We start from the raw sequence: 21183 nt of genomic DNA, 5'->3' as shown, positions 1-21183 counted from the left end.
ATCCTAAAATGTCCTTGGCTATTCTTTGGGAAAAAAATAACACAGATTTGGAACAACATAAGTAAGTAAGTAGTAAGTAAGTAAGTAAGTAAAGTTTATTTATAAAGCGCTTTTCACAGATAAAATCACAAAGTGCTGTACAGGAGGATAAGTAAAAACAAACAGTATAAAATGTATATACATATGTAAGATTAAAGTGACACTAGTAAAAACCCATCAACCAAAAGCCTTATTAAATAAACATGTTTTCAGCGCCTTTTAAAAGAGGCAACAGTGTCTGCCAGACGCATGGACAGGGGCAGGGCGTTCCACAGTCTGGGAGCTACAGACTGAAATGACATGTCCCCTCGGGTCTTATAACGAGTCTTAGGGACTGCAAGCAAGTTTTGGCCAGAGGACCGGAGAGTGCGGTCAGAGGAATACAACTTCAAAAGGTCCAGGATGTAATGTGGGGCCTGACCATTTAAGGCTCTGAAAGTCAGCACTAAAATCTTAAAATCAATCCTGAATTTTACAGGGAGCCAATGGAGATCCATTAAGACTGGTGTTATGTGAGACCTTCGAGGGGCACCTGTTAAAAGTTTAGCAGCAGAATTTTGAACAATATGCAATTTGTTCAAAGCAGACTTATTCAGACAGATAAAAACAGAGTTGCAGTAGTCAAGTCTTGTTGATACGAAAGCATGAATTATTATTTCCAGATCTTTCTTTGATAACATTTTGCGAATTTTAGAGTTGTTCCTAAGATGATAAAAACAATTTCGGACAAGCTGTTTAGAGTGTGTCTCCAAAGACATGGCCTGGTCAAGTATGAGTTGAATGTGTTTTGATGACCTAATCATAGTTTAGGTAAATGCTTGAATTGCTGCTGTTTTCAGCTATCCCAGAAGGCCAAAGAGATCTACAACTGCTTCCTCTCGAGTAAAGCTACTATGCCAGTGAACATTGACAGTCAGGCTCAACTTGCAGATGATGTCCTGACAGCTCCACAGCCAAACATGTTCAAACAGCCACAGCTACAGGTTAGCACACTCACACGTACACACACTCAATGCACACATACAGTATTCATTTATATTCCTACATTCACATTGCTTGATTGAGCAAACATAACCTTTCATTGAACCCCGACTCGTGTTGCAAGTTGTCACTTACACATCTAAACAGAGTTAGTGAAATGTGCTTTGTGCATAGACTGTGCTGTAAATATTTACAATAATGTTAAAAGCTGATTGAAAGTAGAATAAAGACAAATATTTAAAATAATGTAACTGAAAATTAGATAGGACTGAAAAATAAATCAGGTTCTAAGCACTTAACATAAACCTTGAATAGTATTAGAGGACATATGAGATAAGATACTGTTGTTATGCACCATATAAATGTGATATAATCTACTTTACATCTTATATTTTGTGTGTGTGTGTGTATATATATATATATATATATATATATATATATATATATATATATATATATATATATATATATACAGGTATATATGCTCACTGGCCACTTTATTAGATAAACTTGTACATCTACTGATTATCTGATCAGCCAATCATGTGGCAGCAGTGTAGTGTATAAAATCAGGCATCTGGGTCAGGAGCTTCAGTTAATGTTCACATCAATATTTATTAATCTTTATTTAACCAAGAAGTCCCTTGAGATGAAATCTCTTTTTTGAGAGAGACCTGGCCAAGAAAGCACACCAAACAAGGTAAAAAGTTCAACACAACAAAAACAGATACAAGACAAAAATAGGACACAATAATGAAAACAATGGACTACAATTACAGAATCCAGCTTATACATAGCAATTGCACTCTTCAGTCATACACTTTTTTTAATCAAAGATTTGAATTCACCCAAGGTAACAAAGTGATTTATATGTAATGTGTTCTGGAGGGAATTCCATGACCAAGGTGCAAAATAAGAAAATGCTGTTTTACCCAGATTAGAGCAAATCCTGGGTACCCTGTAGAGTAGCCATCTAGAGGAGCGAGAATCATAACAGCTATTGATGAGTGACAAAAAGATTGCACAAATAAGGAGGTAGTTTTCCCTGTATGGCTTTATAAATAAAAAAATACCAGTGATGCTGTCTCCTTAAGCATAATGAAGGCCACGAGACCAAATTATAAAGTACACAATGATGTGTACTAGACATTGAATTGCTTATAAAATGAAGAGAACAATGATACACAGAGTCTAGACGACAAAGTATAGAGGAAGCAGCATGCATGTAGATAATATCTCCATATAGAACACTTATGAATGTAGCCTGTACAAGCTTTTTCCTAGCTGCTAAATTAAGGCAGGCCCTATTTCGATAATAAAAACCCAGCCTAACCTTCAACTTCTTCACTAGGTGTTCAATATGCATGCTAAAAGAGAGCCTATCGTCCACCCAGATACCCAAGTACTTATAAGATGATACTTTTTCAATTTTCTTAGCATTAAGTGTGAGCTTAAGATCATATAATGACACTTGTAGCTTTTGAAAAGCAAGCTGAAGATCAACAAAAGCCTGGTTCAAAGAAGAGGCAACTGAATAAACTATTGTATCGTCTGCATAAAGATGCAGTTTAGCTGTAGACATGTCCCTCCCAATGTTGTTTATAAAAATAGAAAATAACACAGGGGCTAAAATTTAACCTTGGGTGACACCCTTAGAGATTTCCAAAAAGCTTGACTTATGTCCATCTGTGTATACACACTGGGTTCTATCTGTAAGGTAGTTCTTAAACCACTCTATAGCCTTGTTATCCAATCCAACATCACTCGAGTCTACCTAACAGCAGCTCCTGGTCAACTGAATCAAATGCCTTTGACAGATCAACAAATAGGGCAGCACAATGTTGTTTTCTGTCCAAGGCATTTATAATGTCATTTATTACCAACATAGCTGCAGATATGGTACTATGACCTGATCTAAAACCAGACTGTCACTTAAAATATTATTGTTAGCAAAGTATTGTTTCAATTGGGAGTTTACTTGATATTGTAGAATCTTGGCAAGAATAGAAAGTATGGATATCGGGCGATAGTTGTTTAAATTCGAAGGGTCCCCACCCTCCGGTAAAGGAAGTACATAGGCTGCTTTCCAGTTTTTTGGGCTGGTTTTTCTGCAGACTCTAATTAATCATTTGATCAATCGGCTCAGTAATAAAATCAGCTGAAATCTTTAGAAGATCAGGATCCAAATTGTCGGGTCCAGGTGACTTTTTTTGGATCAATAGCCTTCAAAGCTTTACAGATCTCCCCACTAGAAATAGGTCTAAATACAAAAGGATCCCTAGGTAAATTAGTACATGTTAAAGATGTTATCAATTTAGAATTAGAGCTCCCCGATTCTGCTACATATGTATTAAGAATAGACCCCGCTTATATAAAATGCTCATTAAAATGATTTCATCTTTACACTTAATTTCAGTTGAATTAACTAAAATGTGCTCAGGGAGGCCTAGAGTGGAATTGAGACATTCATTTATCTGTTTCCAGAATTTAGTAGGATTAGTTACAGTTTCTGAAATAGATTTTAAGTAATATTCTGACTTTGATGTTTTAGTCAGACTTGTACATTTATTTCTTGGACTCTAAAGGAAGTCCAATCAGCAAGGGAGTTAGTGGTTCTAGCCTTGGCCCATGAGACGTTCCTTTCCCTGATCAGATTAGACAATTCAACTGTAAACCAAGGGTTGTCTCTCCCAGAGATCCAAATTTTTTTTACAGGGGCATGCTTATTACAAATTGACATGAAAGAATTGTAAAAATGTTCCCATGCACATTCCACATCATGGATTAAACTGACTCTACCAATATCACTATTGTATACAGGTGAAAATCGAAAAATTAGAATATCGTGCAAAAGTTCATTAATTTCAGTAATTCAACTTAAAAGGTGAAACTAATATATTATATAGACTCATTACAAGCAAAGTAAGATATTTCAAGCCTTTATTTGATATAATTTTGATGATTATGGCTTACAGCTTATGAAAACCCCAAATTCAGAATCTCAGAAAATTAGAATATTGTGAAAAGGTTCAGTATTGTAGGCTCAAAGTGTCATACTCTAATCAGCTAAACACATGCAAAGGGTTCCTGAGCCTTTAAATGGTCTCTCAGTTTGGTTCAGTTGAATTCACAATCATGGGGAAGACTGCAGTTGTGCAGAAAACCATCATTGACACCCTCCACAAGGAGGGAAAGCCTCAAAAGGTAATTGCAAAAGAAGTTGGATGTTCTCAAAGTGCTGTATCAAAGCACATTAATAGAAAGTTAAGTGGAAGGGAAAAGTGTGGAAGAAAAAGGTGCACAAGCAGCAGGGATGACCGTAGCCTGGAGAGGATTGTCAGGAAAAGGCCATTCAAATGTGTGGGGGAGCTTCACAAGGAGTGGACTGAGGCTGGATTTACTGCATCAAGAGCCACCACACACAGACGGGTCATGGACATGGGCTTCAAATGTTACCTGGGCTAAAGAAAAAAAGAACTGGTCTGTTGCTCAGTGGTCCAAAGTCCTCTTTTCTGATGACAGCAAATTTTGCATCTCATTTGGAAACCAAGGTCCCAGAGTCTGGAGGAAGAATGGAGAGGCACACAATCCAAGATGCTTGAAGTCCAGTGTGAAGTTTCCACAGTCTGTGTTGGTTTGGGGAGCCATGTCATCGGCTGGTGTTGGTCCACTGTGCTTTATTAAGTCCAGAGTCAACACAGCTGTCTACCAGGACATTTTAGAGCACTTCATGCTTCCTTCAGCAGAGAAGCTTTATGGAGATGCTGACTTCATTTTCCAGCAGGACTTGGCACCTGCCCACACTGCCAAAAGTACCAAAACCTGGTTCAATGACCATGGTATTACTGTGCTTGATTGGCCAGCAAACTACCTTGACCTGAACCCCATAGAGAATCTATGGGGCATTGCCAAGAGAAAGATGAGAGACATGAGACCAAACAATGCAGAAGAGCTGAAGGCCGCTATTGAAGCATCTTGGTCTTCCATAACACCTCAGCAGTGCCACAGGCTGATAGCATCCATGCCACGCCGCATTGAGGCAGTAATTAATGCAAAAGGGGCCCAAACCAAGTACTGAGTACATATGCATGATTATACTTTTCAGAGGGCTGACATTTCTGTATTTAAAATCCTTTTTTATTGATTTCATGTAATATTCAAATTTTCTGAGATTCTGAATTTGGGGTTTTCATAAGCTGTAAGCCATAATCATCAAAATTATATCAAATAAAGGCTTGAAATATCTTACTTTGCTTGTAATGAGTCTATATAATATATTAGTTTCACCTTTTAAGTTGAATTACTGAAATTAATGAACTTTTGCACGATATTCTAATTTTTCGAGTTTCACCTGTAAATCATGCAGAAATGCTTGTTCTTCAAATCTTTTAAAATACCTTTTAGAAACATAGCAAGGTTTTAACTTGGGTAATTTTAAGTTTCTTACACAGGCAATGGCACAATGATCACTGACATCATTACAGAATACTGCTGTTGAGGTATATTTGTGAGGCACATTTTTAATAATGAGATCCAGTAGAGTGGATTTATTTAGATCTTTTCGGTTGAACCTAGTAGGAGCTTTAATAAATTGCGTAAGATTTAAAGAATCATACAATTCCTTAATGCCATCAGAAGCAGAGGAAAGCCAATCCCAATTTAGATCACACATGATAATAAATTCACAGTCAATTAGACTGTGTAAGGCATCAGAAATAGAAGAGAGGGCTTCTTTTGTCGCTGATGGTGGTCTATAACGTCCAACAACAGTAAAGTGAAGATCTTTAGATATATTCACCTTAACAGCAAGCAGCTCAAACTGTCTGGCTTTAGTTATAGACTGTGATATGGAGCTACAAAATTTAGATTTAACATAAATCGCCACTCCACCATCTTTGCCAACTCTATCAGATCTATAAACATTGTAACCATCAATTGCAATCACATTATCAGGTATTGATTTCTTTAACCAAGTTTCTGATAAAACCATAATATCCATATCCGTTGTAACAACCCAAATCTTTACCATGTCCATTTTGGGAAGAAGACTTCTAACATTAAAATGCACAAGGCCAAAACTAGATCTACTTTTAAAGTCTGCTGGCGTAAGTATATTTTGCATAGGTCCAGGGTTTGGTTGCACATTCCCAGATAACAATAGCAGCAACGTAACAATACACTTTAATTTCCCAGTTTGTGTATTGGTAATATAATCGGTGTCTCTGGCAATAAAATGCAGACAGGCCTTTGGCATAGTGAGAATGTCATTCAAAGCTTTCAAAAATTGTAGTTACAGCAGAATGCTAACTTGTGTTTGGGAGTTATAAAGCTTTTGCTGTTGCATGGGGTGAATTTCTTGATGATGATGATGATGATGATGAAGTGAGTCGCTGGTCAAGGAATTTTTAAGACTTAGAGAGTGAGACGATGAATATCCTCTCACCATATCCAGTCCAGCATGACCAAGGAGACACATATTAATTAATAGAAAAACCAGCACATACATAATGCCTGTGTAGAAAACCACAGAGCATAGAGAGACAAATGCCGAGATGGTTTTGTTGGAACCAACTGTTGGCCTCAGGATCAAGAGTTGTTAAGAAAGCACATAGAGTAGCAATGCAGGATCTACAAAGTCACTGACAGCTCACTGGTCTTCTAGAACCAAGCAGCACCAGCAATAAATTCCACTCAGATTTGAATTGTTGAGACAAAAAGAGAGTCCACTAAGCACTAGATGTAAAATGTCTCTATCCTTAGCTGGATTGTCACTATAAAATACATAAAAACACATAAAACAAAAAGAAAATTAGAGCTCACATAAAGGCACACAAACGAAGGACATGAGTGGCGGCCATCTTTGATGGGGAATCAGAATGGGGAAAAATGTGATTTCACGGTGATTTATACCGTGGCATGATTGTTGGTGCCAAACGGGCTAGTTTTAGTATTTCTGTAACTGCTGATCTCCTGGGATTTTAACGCACAACAGTCTCTAGATTGTAAAGAGAATGGTGAGAAAAAAAACATAGTGTAAGTGGCAGTTCTGTGGGCGAAAATGACTTGTTAATTACAGAGGTCAGAGGAGAATGGCCAGACTGGTCCAAGCTGACAGGAAGGTGACCGTAACCCAAATAAATACGCGTTACAACAGTGACATGCACACACATCCATGTCCCACATGAAAAGCATATTTAGCACTAATAAAATCGAATTAATGTAATAAGGTTGCTTCATCATCTGACGGAAATGCGTGAGGAGGTGGCTGAGATGAGAGTATTAAAATAAAGCTACATTTAAAAAAATGTCTATATCGATATTTACGTGTTGTATCAATAACATTGGATCATTGGTCACTGGATCGATCCAAACATGTACACAAACTGTAGGCCCATTGCAGCCTCAGTTTTCTGTTCTTGGCTGACAGAGGTGGTCTTCTGCTGTTGTAGCCCATCCGCTTCTAGGGTCGACATGTTGTGCATTCTGAGATGCTATTCTGCTTACTACAATTGTGCAAAAGCGTTATCTTAGTTACCGTAGCCTTTCTGTCAGCTCGAACCAGTCTGGCCATTCTCCGTTGACTTCAACAAGGCCTTTTCATCCACAGAACTGCCGCTCAGTGGTTGTTTTTTGTGCCATTCTCTTTACACTCTAGAGATGTTGTGCAAGAAAATCCTAGTATATCAGCAGTAACAGAAATACTCAAACTAGCCCATCTGGCACCAACAATCATGTCATGGTCTAAAATCATTGAGATAAAAAAAAATTTCCCCATTCTGATGGTTGTCTTGGCTGTGTGCTTGGGGTCATTGTCCTGTTGAAAGGGTGAACCTTCAGCCCAGTCTGAGGTCCTGAGCACTCTGGATCTTGTTTTCATTAAGGATATCTCCTGTATTTTGCTGCATTCAGTTTTTTTTTAACCAGTCCCTGCTGCTGAAAAACACCTCCACAGCATGATGCTACCTCCACCATGCTTCACCGTTGGGATGGTATTGCGCAGGTGATGAGAGATGCCTGGTTTCCTCACTTACATTTGGAATGTAGGACAAACAGTTCAATATTCGTTTCGTCAGACCAGAGAATATTGTTTCTCACAGTCTGAGAGTCCTTTAGGGTCTTTTTTATCTACTTCTGTAAAGCTCCTTTGAAACGTTGTGTGTTGTGAAAGGCGCTATACAAATAAAAATGACTTGACTTGACTCTTGAACTGAGGAGAGGTTTCCATCAGGCCATTCTGCCATAAAGCTCAGATCGGTGGAGTGTTGCAGTGATGGATGTCCTTGTGCAAGTTTCTCCCTTGTCCACACACGATCTCTGGCGCGCAACCAGAGTGACCATTGGGTTGTTGGTTACCTCTATTCAAAGGCCCTTCTCCGCCGATTGCTCAGTGTGCAGCCTTCATAATCTTGTCTCTGAGTTCTGCAGGTTCCTTTGACCTCAAATGCTCCGATATGAATTTTCAGCTGAGAGACCTTATATAGACATGTGTCTGCCTTTCCAAATCATGTTCAATCAATTGGATTAGCCACAGGTGGACTCCAATCAATGTGTAGAAACATCTCAAAGATGATTCAGAGAAACTGGATGCGCATGAGCTAAATTTTAATTAATTAAATTGAAAAATTTTAATATTTATTTTTATAAATTTGCAAAGTAATTAAATATCTGGTTTTTGCTTTGTCATTATGAGGTATGGAGTGTAGATTGATGTGGAAAAAACATAATTTCAAGCTCTGACGAGGAGGAGGGTGTTGCCGGTCTGTGAGTGTGTGCACCTGGTGCTGAGCGGCCCAGTCAGCGGGAGAGAGACAAGAGGAGTAGTCGGGAGTGCTGGAGAGAGATCTGCTTCCTCCTTTACCAGCAAAGAGAGGCTTGTCTGCCACACTCTCTCCCTCCTCCTCTTATCTTTCTCCTGCTGATTGGACCGCTCAGCACCAGGCGCACACACTCACAGCCCGACCACGCCATGCTCCACATCACAAAAGCATTTTAGCATAAGGCTGCAACATAACAATATGTGTAAAAAATTAAGGGGTCTGAATACTTTCTGAATGCACTGTGTATATATATATATATATATATATATATATATATATATATATATATATATATATACACAGCTCTGGAAAAAAGAGATCACTGCAATATTATCAGTTTCTCTGGATTTACTATTTATATTTTGAGAACAATTTTAGTTTTTGTTTTACTGAAAACATTTCTCCCTAATTCCAAATAGAAATATTGTAATTTAGAGCATTTATTTGCAGATAATGACAACGGGTCAAAATGACAAAAAAGATGCAGTGTTTTCAGACCTTGAATAATGCAAAGAATATTATTACATATCCATTTTTAAACAACACTATACTAATGTTTTAACTTAGGAAGAGTTCAGGAATCAATATATGGTGGAATAACCCTGATTGTCAATAACAGCTTTCATGCGTCTTGGCATGCTCTCTACCAGTCATTGTCTACATTGCATTCTTTCACTCCTGGTGCAAAAATTGAAGCAGCTCGGCTTTGTTTGATGGCTTGTGGCCATCCATCTACCTCTTGATCACATTCTAGAGGTTTTCAATGGGGTTCTTGTCTGGAGACTGGTCTGGCCATGACAGGGTCTTGAGCCTGTGGTCCTCCATCCACACCTTGATTGACCTGGCTGTGTGTCATGGAGCATTGTCCTGCTAGAAAAATTGGTCCTCAGAGTTGGGGAACATTGTCAGAGCAGAAGGAAGCAAGTTTTCTTCCAGGATAACCTTGTACGTGGCTTGATTCATGCGTCCTTCACAAAGACAAATCTGCCAGATTCCAGACTTGCTGAAGCACCCCCAGATCATCAACGATCTTCCACCAAATTTCACAGTCGGTGTGAGACACTATGAATTAAAGGCCTCTCCAGGTCTCTGTCTAACCATTAGACGATCAGGTGTTGGGCAAAGCTGAAAATTGGACTCATCAGAGATGATGACCTTACTCCAGTCCTCTATGGTCCAACCGTTATGGTCTTTTGCAAACCTTAGCCTGGATCTTCTTTGCTTCTCATTGATGAAGGACTTTTTTCTAGCTTTGCACAACTTCAGCCTTGCCCCTAGGAATCTGTTCCGTACCTTCCTCGCCATTCACTTCACCACAGCAGCACTTTTGCCATTCTTTTTGTAGGTCACTTGATGTCATCCTACAGTTGTTGAGTGACATTCAGATTAGTTGGCGGTTATCCCGGTCAGTGGAGAGTCGTTTTCGCCCTCTGCCGGTCTGTAGTTTGTTGTGCCCAATGTCTGCTGCTTGACCTTGTACTTATGAACTGCCTTCTTTGAAATTTTAAGGATGTATCACTGTATCCCTCTGCCAGTAAATCCAGAATTGAACCATTCTTGTCCTCTCTGAAAACTTTTCTATTCAACTCTTTTGGCATGGTCAATAGTTATTTTTTGATTCCAATTACTTTTGAGGTGCTGCTAGCACTGTGTTTGCCATCCAGATGGTCCTGTTGCAGGAGGATAGTATAGTCATAAGATGACCACAGCAGTGGTTTTGATACTTTTCATAGTTAAATAAGATTTCATTCAGGTGATCACCTAATCAGTACCTCATTAAGTAGAATGAGGTGTGCTTGTGTTTTAATTCAACTGACACTGGAATGGAATGGCTGCCATACATATTGAGATGCTGATTTAAAAAAAAGAGTGGTCTCTTAATTTTTTTCCAGAGCTCTCTCTCTCTCTCTATATACGTATATATCCTTTTTTATTTATTTGTTTATTACTGGTCTCCCAACAAGGCTATATGTATATTATTAGCCTGTATTCATGTATGTACAAATAAAACTGTGTTATTATACCCCACTGCAGATCTTTAATCTGATGAAGATGGACAGTTATGCACGGTTCCTGAAGTCCACTCTCTATCAGGAGTGCATGCTGGCCAATGTAGAGGGTCGACCTCTCCCTGACCCCTGCCCAATTCCATGTAGCCCCGCCCCCTCCAAGCACAGCTTCACCTCTGACCTTTCCCCACCTAAAAAGGTATAAATATTAAAAAGTTATAAAAATAATTTCTCAGCAATTTATAGTGGATAAGCTTTTCTAACCAAATTGTATTTGGATACATTGATATGATATTTAATCAAGTGTGTTATGCTGTTTCTAGCATCTGTTGAGATGGATTCAGTATTTCTAATATTAGATATTGTTCCATGATAAATCTACTAAATCAAAATGTTTTTTGTATATTGATATTTCCTTTAGGTGCAGTCTTATTGTCTTATCTCAAAATAAATAATGTGTTACAGGAAAATAGGAAGCCCAAACCAGGCAGTTCAAGGGATGACCTCAGAGAGAAACAATCTGAGAAGAAAAATGGCTTCTTTTCGTGGTACAGATATCCAAGTATTGGGAAAGGACAAAAGAAAAGAGAAGCCCCAGATTTACCATACAGTTAGTCATCAGCAATCATCTTGCATGTTGAACATCTAATCTATGCTGTACCATTGTAGAGCTGATATATTTGTTGTTACTATAGCATTAATATTGATATCTCTATTGATATTAATTTTGCTTTGAGGTCTTCTGTTAATTACTTCACAGTATTCTTTGAAAGGGAAAGTTATAATCATGAAATCAGTTTATTGCATTTTTAGCAATATCACATTTGGTGTGTTGTTAATGTGATTGGATATACATATGTGTGGACAGACTGCAATGGGCGCAGAGAGTCTCAGGGTTCTTTGTCATCCGAAGCAAGTCAAGAGCTGAACACTTCTGGTGGAAAGAATGAGGTAAGAGGATCTGTTTGGCATTTCACAACTATTTTGAACACGGCTAGTCCAATAAAACTATCTGTTTTGAAAAAATTCTTCATAGTAAAAAAACCTTTTTTTACAAATTATATAACATAAATAAAAAAATTTGTTTCTATAATTGTGTTTGTGTAAAGCAGTGTGAGTTGAGGAATTCAGTTCTTGTTTTGGAGAAGGATAAAGAGCGATGCAGCAGGACGTGTACTGTAACTCTCCCCGACAGCTCCAGCTGCTGCGTCCCTCTACGACAGGGTGCCTCCATCAGACAGGTGCTGCTGGAACTATGTCAAAAACAGCACATCAACCTGGCTGCTGTTGACCTCTTCCTCACAGGAGGAGAGAAGGTACAGAAATACTTCAGATCTTGAAATATTAAACTACTTTCCTCCCTCTGTGAATGCAATGCTGGAACTTTGCTGCCTGTTTCTCCTTTTTCCTTGTTTAGCCTTTGGTGTTGGACCAAGATAGTATTACCCTCAGTTCCCGAGAAATTCGTCTTGAAAAACGCACTTTGTTCAGGTACCTTATGTTCTCATTTGTCTTGATTATCATCTCTTTCACACAGAGTATCTGGAAATAATCTAGTGTGCACTGTAAGTAACAATCTCATAAAGTATTATGGCATTTATAATTAGCCTAACCCCTTAAACTCTATGGACCGGCCGGCAGGTCCAAAGGGACGCTATATCTCATAATATATTTACACTTAAAATGTTAAAGTTCCCAGATGCATAAATCAGGCATATGTGGTATCATTTGAAATCTTAGAATCTGATCTTGTCAAAGAATACTATCCCTTTTGCACTTATGTTACATAAAATAACAAAATAAGAGCTAAAATCAAACGTGTCGCAATTAAGCGCCACCTCGAGGTAATGTTGTAAAAATATGAGTATAAAGGTCTTTCACATAGCACCTAAATGGGCAAGTTGTATATCAAAGGAAAGCTTTCTTTCTCAGGAATGTGACTGTATGTACAGTATTACTTATTTTGTTGCACTAATACCACAGTTTGAAAGATTTTCAGAACAACCATATATTTGTATTATTTTCACTTTCATATTCAGTAGGAAAAACTGGCATGCTTTTTTCAAGAGCACCATATATCTTAAATTGTAGCAAAGACTATCAAACAAATGTGTGGCTTGCTTGGTGGTGGCATATAAATAGTTCCATATTGCTTGCTATTTTCAGACTGGACCTGGTACCTATTAACAGATCGGTTGGGTTGAAAGCAAAGCCCACAAAACCTGTGACTGAGGTTCTACGTCCTGTGGTTGCGAAGTATGGGCTACATCTTGGCGACTTGGTGGCCAGAATAGTAAGTTACTGACTATAACCTGTCACATATGGTTGCCATATACTGTCTATTTGCATTGTTTGCATGTCAGTACATATCTGAATTCAGTCTCGGTAGTCCAAACAATGGCTGGGTTGTTTCATCTAATCTATAATCTAAATTCTGCTTTTCAACCTAAATGTGTTGATGTTGCAAAGGTAAAACAATAGAATTTCCTGATATTAAATCTACATGCAGATTGTTTAGTGTTAGAGGGTGTGGATATATGTGGTATGGTATAGAAGGAATGCAGCTTCTCCGCTGCAGTTTATCCCCTCTTAAACGTCAAACAGTGGTCATAGGCAGTCCTCTGAGCCAACGTTTAGAAGTTAATGGAAGACAGCACTAAGCAGAGTTTAGAAATGACTGTAATTGTTTGAAACAAAGCCACCTACCAGCTCTGCAAAGCATGACAGCTAGTTTATTTTTAGTCAGTGGTCTGTGAAATTTGTACTTGTATATCAAAGAGCACAGACGTTTAGCATTAACCTTCAAAATCATAGTAATAAGATCAATATGTGAACCTAGAGTTGGAAAATAAATTGCTAATAAATTAAGCAATTTTTTATTTATTTTAATAAATAACTCATGGATATGTTGTTAGCAAATATTGCTAACAAGATATTAGCAAATGCTAATATCTTGCTACCTTTTGGACATATAGCAGTGTTTGACAAAAAAAGGAATGTCTCAGGTTCAATAGAAGTTAAACTCTGTGGCATGCTGTTGATTATCACAGACATTACATTTTATTCCCTCATTTTGTAAAAAACTAAAGTCGTGTATACAGTACTTACAATGGAAGTGGGCCAAGGCATTTCAGGGGGTTTAAAATTGGCAGTTTGTTTTTATGTTTAAGTTCTTATACAAATTTTTCCGTACAAAAATGTGTTTATTTGAGACGTAAAGTTGTCTAAATCATCCTTGAGCTCCTTATAAAGAGTCCTTTGCAAATAATTATGTTATGTCCCTTTCTGTTATGCTTACGCAAATCATGTTAAAGTTATAGGATTTACTGACTGTAAATGGTCATGACAGGAGTTGAAATATTGATAAAACTGCACAGACAAGGCTAGTTGCTGATTTTAGCACTCAAGTCTCATGCTAACTCATATAGCCTGATGTTTAAGTCTTGTCACTATACTTGGAAGCAGTGTGTATTAACGTTTATCCAAATGTAATGCCTTGCCCCATAGACTGGAAGAATTAAAAGAACCAATCACCTTTTTGATAGAGACATTGCCTGCAAGTTTTCATTAAAAATGAGCATAAGCTGGACCAGCCTAAATAATAGCATTTTTATTTAGCATGATTTGAGATAAAGAAAACAATTTATCATACAACTGATGTCAGATTTTAGTGCAGAGACATAAAACATGTAATTTGATCATAATCTCTTAACCAAACATTTTGAAGTATTTGGTCTTTCCCCATTAAAATAAATAGGAGCTGTACTCGCATGCTGCTTTTATCCAGTAAATAGACAGTAAACAGCTGCCTGGGAGCATTACGAGCATGGTGCTAAGTGACCTGATTTGCCTTAAAGGGATTTGGATTACTTCAATGGAGAATTAGCCAAATTTTTAGAGCAAAGAGTCTAATGTTATTGTTAAATTATTATATTTTGATTTTGTTTAGAGTGGAGAAACGGAAGTTCTTGATCTTGGAGTGCCCATATCAAACCTTGACGGGCTTCGAATTGTACTGGAGAGGGCTGATCCAGCCAAAGGTGCATACCCACACATGTGTTTGTGGACATTGTGTTACCCTCTTTCTCTGATACCATTGAACTATCAAGTCATAGTATTCAAGGTTGTTTCAACATTCCTTTGTGTTATTGTTTTATTGTACTCCTTCTACAGACAAGTCAAAAACACCCAAATTTAAAACACCAGCTGCCAAGAAAGCTCTGCCAAAAGAGGTGAGTGACTTCAGTCATTTTGATTGTGTGAGCTTGTGTACCTCACATTCCTCTAAATATCCATGTGTTGATTCATCCACAACACTCAAGCCCAACATGCATGTATTTTCTGACTCATTGCTGCAGTTTAATCATGCTCTTTAAGTTTCTAACTCTTATCATGAGTGGCTTCTAACTTGTGGTTACATGTATGACTTGCATGCAGCGCTGATTCTTTTTATTGGTTTGTGTGTGAATACAGATTTGTACTTGTCATTGTGTTGATTTTTAAGACATTATTACTCTATGGATTAGGCAAGCTCCTTCATCCACTTTTTAAACACAATTCCCATTTTATAAAGTCAATGAAACCTTAATACACATGTAATTCTTGTGAAACATTCAGCCTATGATTCACTCGTCCTATATCTTTGCTTCATTGCTAGAGAGACAACAGCTCGGCAGGGACACCATTGAAAGGAAATGGTGAAGATAAGCAATCCCGGACAGCAGCGTCAGAAATGAAAAAAGTGATAAAGAGTCATAAAGATGAAGCAGAGGGTAATTTTTTTTCTCCAGTCTTTCAAGTCTTTGTTCATATATGCAGAATGTTCATCTCCTTAAAGCTGAAGTGTACAACTTTTTCAATGTTAAAATACTTTTTCCTAATTTAGATAGTTAAATAAGTAATTTGTTGGTTGATTTCTTGAAAACTGTAAACACTGTGGCTTTTTGGCACTATTAAAACACAACAAAATTGGCTCAAACAACGGCGTGAGTTTGGGAGGGGTTGTTGAATCTGTTTGTGGAGGAAGTATTCAGGAAAGCTGTTTTAAAACAATATTTTTTTCAGTTCCTTTTGGTGGAGCAGAAAGCTTAGTGCGCCCTCTCAAGTCTGTCACAAAAAAGCAGCAGGTCGTAGTCAACTTGCAGCAAGTGCCAGTCACTAATTCTCTTTTTATGTGTGCACTTGTGAGACACACGTTCCAACTCTCAAATTGAGAACTTCCAGACGATAAATTTTAAACGTATTTATTATCTGGCTGACCAGTCGTCAGGTGTGCAGACTGTCTCTGACAAAAAAAAAAAAAAAGAGCACAGGAGGAGGGCAAAAAACAAACATCAAAGTGCCAGCAGGCTTCCCAACCACTGTATCATCTATGTTTTTGGCTTTTTTTTTTCATCTGTATTGTGCAGGTGAACACAAAAGAAAATTGCATGCACTTCCTATGTGTTGTTGCAATGTGCATAACTTTGTGTGAACAATTTCTTCATAGGCAGAGTGCTTGAGCACTGAATGTGCGCAGCCCGATTTTTCTAACCTCGCATCTTTGAATGCACAGAATGTGCAAGTGCCTGAAATTATTTTCAGTAATTAGTGGCACCACTAGGTGGCAACACTCACATTTGAGTATTTGCTGACACGAAGAAGTCCTAAAAGAAGATATAATTGCAGCCAAACCACATGCAACGAATGTGAAAGCAACAACAATGGATGAGCACATTAAGAGCATGTGTGTGAAGAGGTCAAGAGATACCTACATTTCTATAACTTGAGTCTGAAGGAATATAAAGACATCTTTATATGTCGGAACTCCTGTGGAAAAATAGTCCAATATCTCCTAGAAGTCGTAGCGAGCATGTGACAGCATCCTGTGAATGCTCGCACAGTCATATGAATTATACTTTGACAGGCTTGCATTTGACTTTACGCAGACATTAAGCATTCACATTAAAACTGAAGTATACTTTGGGCTTTAGTTGTGAAGGATAATGATCTTGTAATGGATACATCGGATCTGCCATCACGTCAACAACATGACAGAAAACAAAACGTTTCAATATTGCTATCTGCTAAACGTTTAAGCAAAACAAAATTAACAGTATTTTAAAAATTTTATTCCACTCAAATTAAACTTGTTATATACTTTATTCTAAATGGTCCTGGGCCCACATTCATGAGCACCACCATATTAGGATCATATGTTAAGCCAAGTATTACTCACTTTATCTCAACAGAGCACAACAGTCAGGTTCCAGAAATAAAAATGAATTTTCTCCATAGTTGAATTGATCTGTTACAATAACTAATAAACCTTTAAAAACAGCTCTGAGGTTGATAAACAATGCTATATGCCTCTGTTAAAGCCATCAGTCTATGTTAATTCAACTTCATTGTAATTTGTTTAGTGGAATTTCTGGTGAAGAACTAGATTATCCAGTAAAGAAAGATCTTTACTTAGTAAAGAAATATCCACCAATCAGAGAATCGTGGCCAACAAAGTTTGCCAAACTAGCCCAGTAGCAACCGCCCACTTCTGTGGCGCAACTAAGTCGGACTCCCTGCACTCTCAAACTACATATACTGTATATTTGTATACAGTATATCTGAATATTTTGCAACATTCTTTAAATACATTGATTCTACACTTATAATCAACAACACAAGCTCACTAGTTTTAGATTTTTCCATTGTTTTTAATTCGATTACATCAATCGCAATGCTTCATGGGATTGTAGTTCTTTCATGAAAGATTGTAAGAACACAATCTTATGCCTTTGTCTTTTTGTCTGATTTTCAAATACTTTTTCAAATCAAATCAAATGTTTTTAATAATGTGATCTTGGCTGAAAGCGTGGGCAGGCACTGTTGTGAACTATAATCCCTTGTAATCGGATGCTTTAATTTACGGAATAAATTAATACTGGCTGGCTGTGATTCAAAGTGTTTTATGTTGTTTTTCATTGGCATATGGTGTTATTGTGGTTTGGCTGGATTTATCTTGGCTACTTGTTATAATGTTGCAAATGTTGTTGAAACCACTCTCCTTTCCTAGAATTTTTCGAATTGCTGAGTCGTGCTCAGAGCAGTCGTGTTGATGACCAGAGAGGCTTGCTGAGAAAAGAAGATCTGGTGCTCCCTGATTTTCTCCGTGTCAACCCTAATCCCAAACCCCAACCTCCTGCCTGCTTCACTCCCACCTCCCACAAACCTGTCCACACTACCACCACCAACCCCCAACCCCCCAAACCTAGGTTTTCCAATGGACACCCCCATACACACAGCCCTGAATCTGCCCCTTTGACCACCTCGCTCTCCCCCATCTTACGCTCCTCTGATCCCCAGGGTCAGGAGGAGGAAGGACTGGGTGATCTGACACTGGTGGGGGAGGGGGACATCACCAGCCCAAACTCCACCCTGCTTCCACCTCCACTGAGTACTCTGCCCCCTTATGAGGGCAGCCTACCTGAAGCCAACTTCACTCTTCCAATGTGTGTACACACCAACCCAGGTATTTCTCCCGCCTGACTAGTCGTGAGTGTTGCTGTGTGCATGTGTGTGTTGTGGGTGACATGCTCAATGGATTAGTGTAAAATTAAAGTAATAAAGTGCCGAATGATTTACGCTTGATAGTGCCAGTGATGATTGAAATGTAGTTTTGTATTTATTTACAGATACCTTTTCTATCTTGTTCATTATTCAGTAAGGCTTTAAGGCTTTAGTCTTGATGTACAACAATTATAATATTCAAATGTAAATAACTGTAAAATATGTAATATGTATAGAAAGCTTTAAATGACAAACAAGGCATTACTTTGTTTTTCATCTCAGGACACAGTATCATTATTAAGACAACCTGTAGATCCATAAACCAAAAAGATTAAGAAATAATAACAAATTAATTATATTTTCCATAAAGAAAATTAAGCCTATTTTATGACTATTAAGATCATTTGCTGTTTTTAAAAAAAAAAAATTATGATTAGCATGGGAGGGTGTTGATGTATGGAAGAAAAATCCTGTCACAGAAGAAAACTTTATTTCTTGTAATTGCAAGTTTATTTCTTGAAATTGCGAGATTTACACTTAGAATTGTGACTTTATATATCACAATTCTAATATACACTCCCCTGAGCACTTTATTGGGAACATCTGTACACCTACTTATTCATGCGATTATCTAATCAGCCAATCATGTCTAAGCAGTGCAATGCATAAAATCATGCAGATATGGGTCAGGAGCTTCAGTTAATGTACACATCAACCATCACAATGGGGAACAAATGTGATATCAATGATTTCGACATTATTGTTGTTGCCAGATGAGCTTGTTTGATTATTTCTGTAACTGTAGTGAGCAGAATAGCATCTCAGAATGCACAACACGTCGAACCTTGAGGCGAATGGGCTACAACAGCAAAAGACCACACGGGGCACTTTATTAGGACCATAGTGTAAACTATGGCAGTAGCAAAAATAGTTAAAATGGGGTCTGGGTAGCTCAGAGAGTAAAGACGCTGTCTACCACCCCTGGAGTCACGAGTTCAAATCCAGGGCGTGCTGAGTGATTCCAGCCAGGTCTCCTAAGCAACCAAATTGCTAGGGAGGGTAGAGTCACATGGGGCACTCTCCTCTTGGTCGCTATAATGTGGTTCGCTTTTGGTGGGATGCGTGGTGAGTTGTGCACGGATGCCCCAGAGAATAGCTTGAAGCCTCAACAAGCGCTACGTCTCTGCGGTAACGCGCTCAACAAGCCACGCGACAAGATGCGCAGATGGACAGTCTCAGAGGCGGAGGCAACTGAGATTCGTCCTCCGCCACCTGGATTCAGGCGAGTCACTATGCCATCACGAGGACTTAGAGTGCATTGGGAATTGGGCATTCCAAATTGGGGAGGAAAAAAAAAGAAAAAATTCTAAATTCAAGAAATAAACTCACAGTTGTGAGAAATAGAGTTATAATTACGATAAATAAAGTCAGAATTACCGGCTTTGATTTGGATTATCATAATTTAAATGCAAAAAAATCCCAATGGTCCTCACAATAGGCTTAATTTCTTTCTTTTGGGGTGAAATATGACATGTTATTGACAGGTTTTGTGAGATTCTTCCATGAAATACTAAAAGTAATTTACAGTATTCACATAGGTGTGTCAGTGCAATGCTCTTTACTGTGGGTGTGAGGATTCTCAGTGTTCATAATCATTTGAAACAAAATAATACTTACATTTTTGTTTTATATTGTTTTACATTTTTTTACTTGTCTGTCTCTACCCATCATTTAATCATTGTCTAAGATGCCATTCAACAATGCAGAAGACTTTAACTAAAGGTGGTTCTATTGGAAATACTTTTTCAATATTTTACAATACAGTATTATAAATCATTTAGTTATGTGATGTATATGCTATACGCTATATCTAAAACAATTGCGTTGTTGAATTGCTTGCCATTCTGTCTCCTTTGTAGATCATGTTGATTCTGTGTGAATCTGATTAGATCTAATAAATCCTTGTGAATCAGACTAGACTTGCCTGTGATCTTGTGTAACTTCTGTTATTTTCCCTGATAATTCTTACTTGATTTGATCATCTTTTCTTAAAGGAATTGATCACCCAAAAATAAAAATTATCTCATCATGAACTCTCATGCCATACAAGGTGTGTATGACTTTATTTCCTCTCCAGAACACAAACGAAGAATGTCTCAGTTCTGTAGGTCCATAAAACACTGATTAGATCGCTTCAGAAGACATGGATAAACCACTGGAGTCATATGGATTACTTTTATGCTGCCTTTATGTGTTTTTTTAAGTTTCAAAATTTTGGTCACAATTCACTTGCATTTAAAAAAATCTTCATTTGAGTTCTGCAGAAACAAAATCATACACATCTGGTATGGCATGAGGGTAAATAATGAGAAAATGTTCACTTTTGGGGGAACTATTTCATTAAGCACCTTTCTTCCCCATTTCTGACCTTGTTTATTTTAGTCATGCTTGCTTCAATTGCATTTTCATTTCATTTGCATTTGTTGCATGTTGAAAAATATTCATAAAACTGCAGTGATTATCAAGACTTCATCTGAAACCAAGTCTGATAAAACCTCAAAGCGTTATTGATAAGATCTGAGATTGCATCAATATGACTAATAGAAACAATATTTCAATATGGTAACCTGGTTTGATGTTGCACAACAATATTCATTTGAACCTGCTGAAACTGTCAAAATAAGATGACTGCATGTAAACCGTCTGTTACCTACTGTACTACTGTATGCGAGCATGAATATGAGGATCTCTCCAAGCATTGCTTCTGTTTCCAGTAATCAATTGCTTCTCAACAC

The 21183-nt window shown here is 37.8% G+C and overlaps 1 protein-coding gene across 4 annotated transcripts in view; it reads left to right on the top strand.

Moving 5' to 3' along the window:
• Positions 1 to 21183, top strand: part of rgs12a (regulator of G protein signaling 12a) — a 71544-nt gene that overhangs the window by 48357 nt on the left and 2004 nt on the right. For 3 of the 4 annotated variants that reach the window (XM_052145931.1, XM_052145957.1, XM_052145948.1), the window contains 11 exons: positions 879 to 1022; positions 10872 to 11045; positions 11312 to 11456; positions 11715 to 11797; positions 11956 to 12162; positions 12264 to 12337; positions 13013 to 13139; positions 14796 to 14886; positions 15020 to 15078; positions 15504 to 15618; positions 17895 to 18350. In XM_052145931.1, coding sequence (XP_052001891.1) covers positions 879 to 1022; positions 10872 to 11045; positions 11312 to 11456; positions 11715 to 11797; positions 11956 to 12162; positions 12264 to 12337; positions 13013 to 13139; positions 14796 to 14886; positions 15020 to 15078; positions 15504 to 15618; positions 17895 to 18350 — 1675 coding nt within the window. The remainder of the gene's footprint in view (positions 1 to 878; positions 1023 to 10871; positions 11046 to 11311; positions 11457 to 11714; positions 11798 to 11955; positions 12163 to 12263; positions 12338 to 13012; positions 13140 to 14795; positions 14887 to 15019; positions 15079 to 15503; positions 15619 to 17894; positions 18351 to 21183) is intronic. The other variant, XM_052145939.1, reaches the window with a different exon arrangement.

This window comes from Xyrauchen texanus, chromosome 2 (assembly GCF_025860055.1).
Source record: "Xyrauchen texanus isolate HMW12.3.18 chromosome 2, RBS_HiC_50CHRs, whole genome shotgun sequence".
Lineage (NCBI taxonomy): Eukaryota > Metazoa > Chordata > Actinopteri > Cypriniformes > Catostomidae > Xyrauchen > Xyrauchen texanus.
This window is presented reverse-complemented; position numbering and strand designations above follow the sequence as displayed.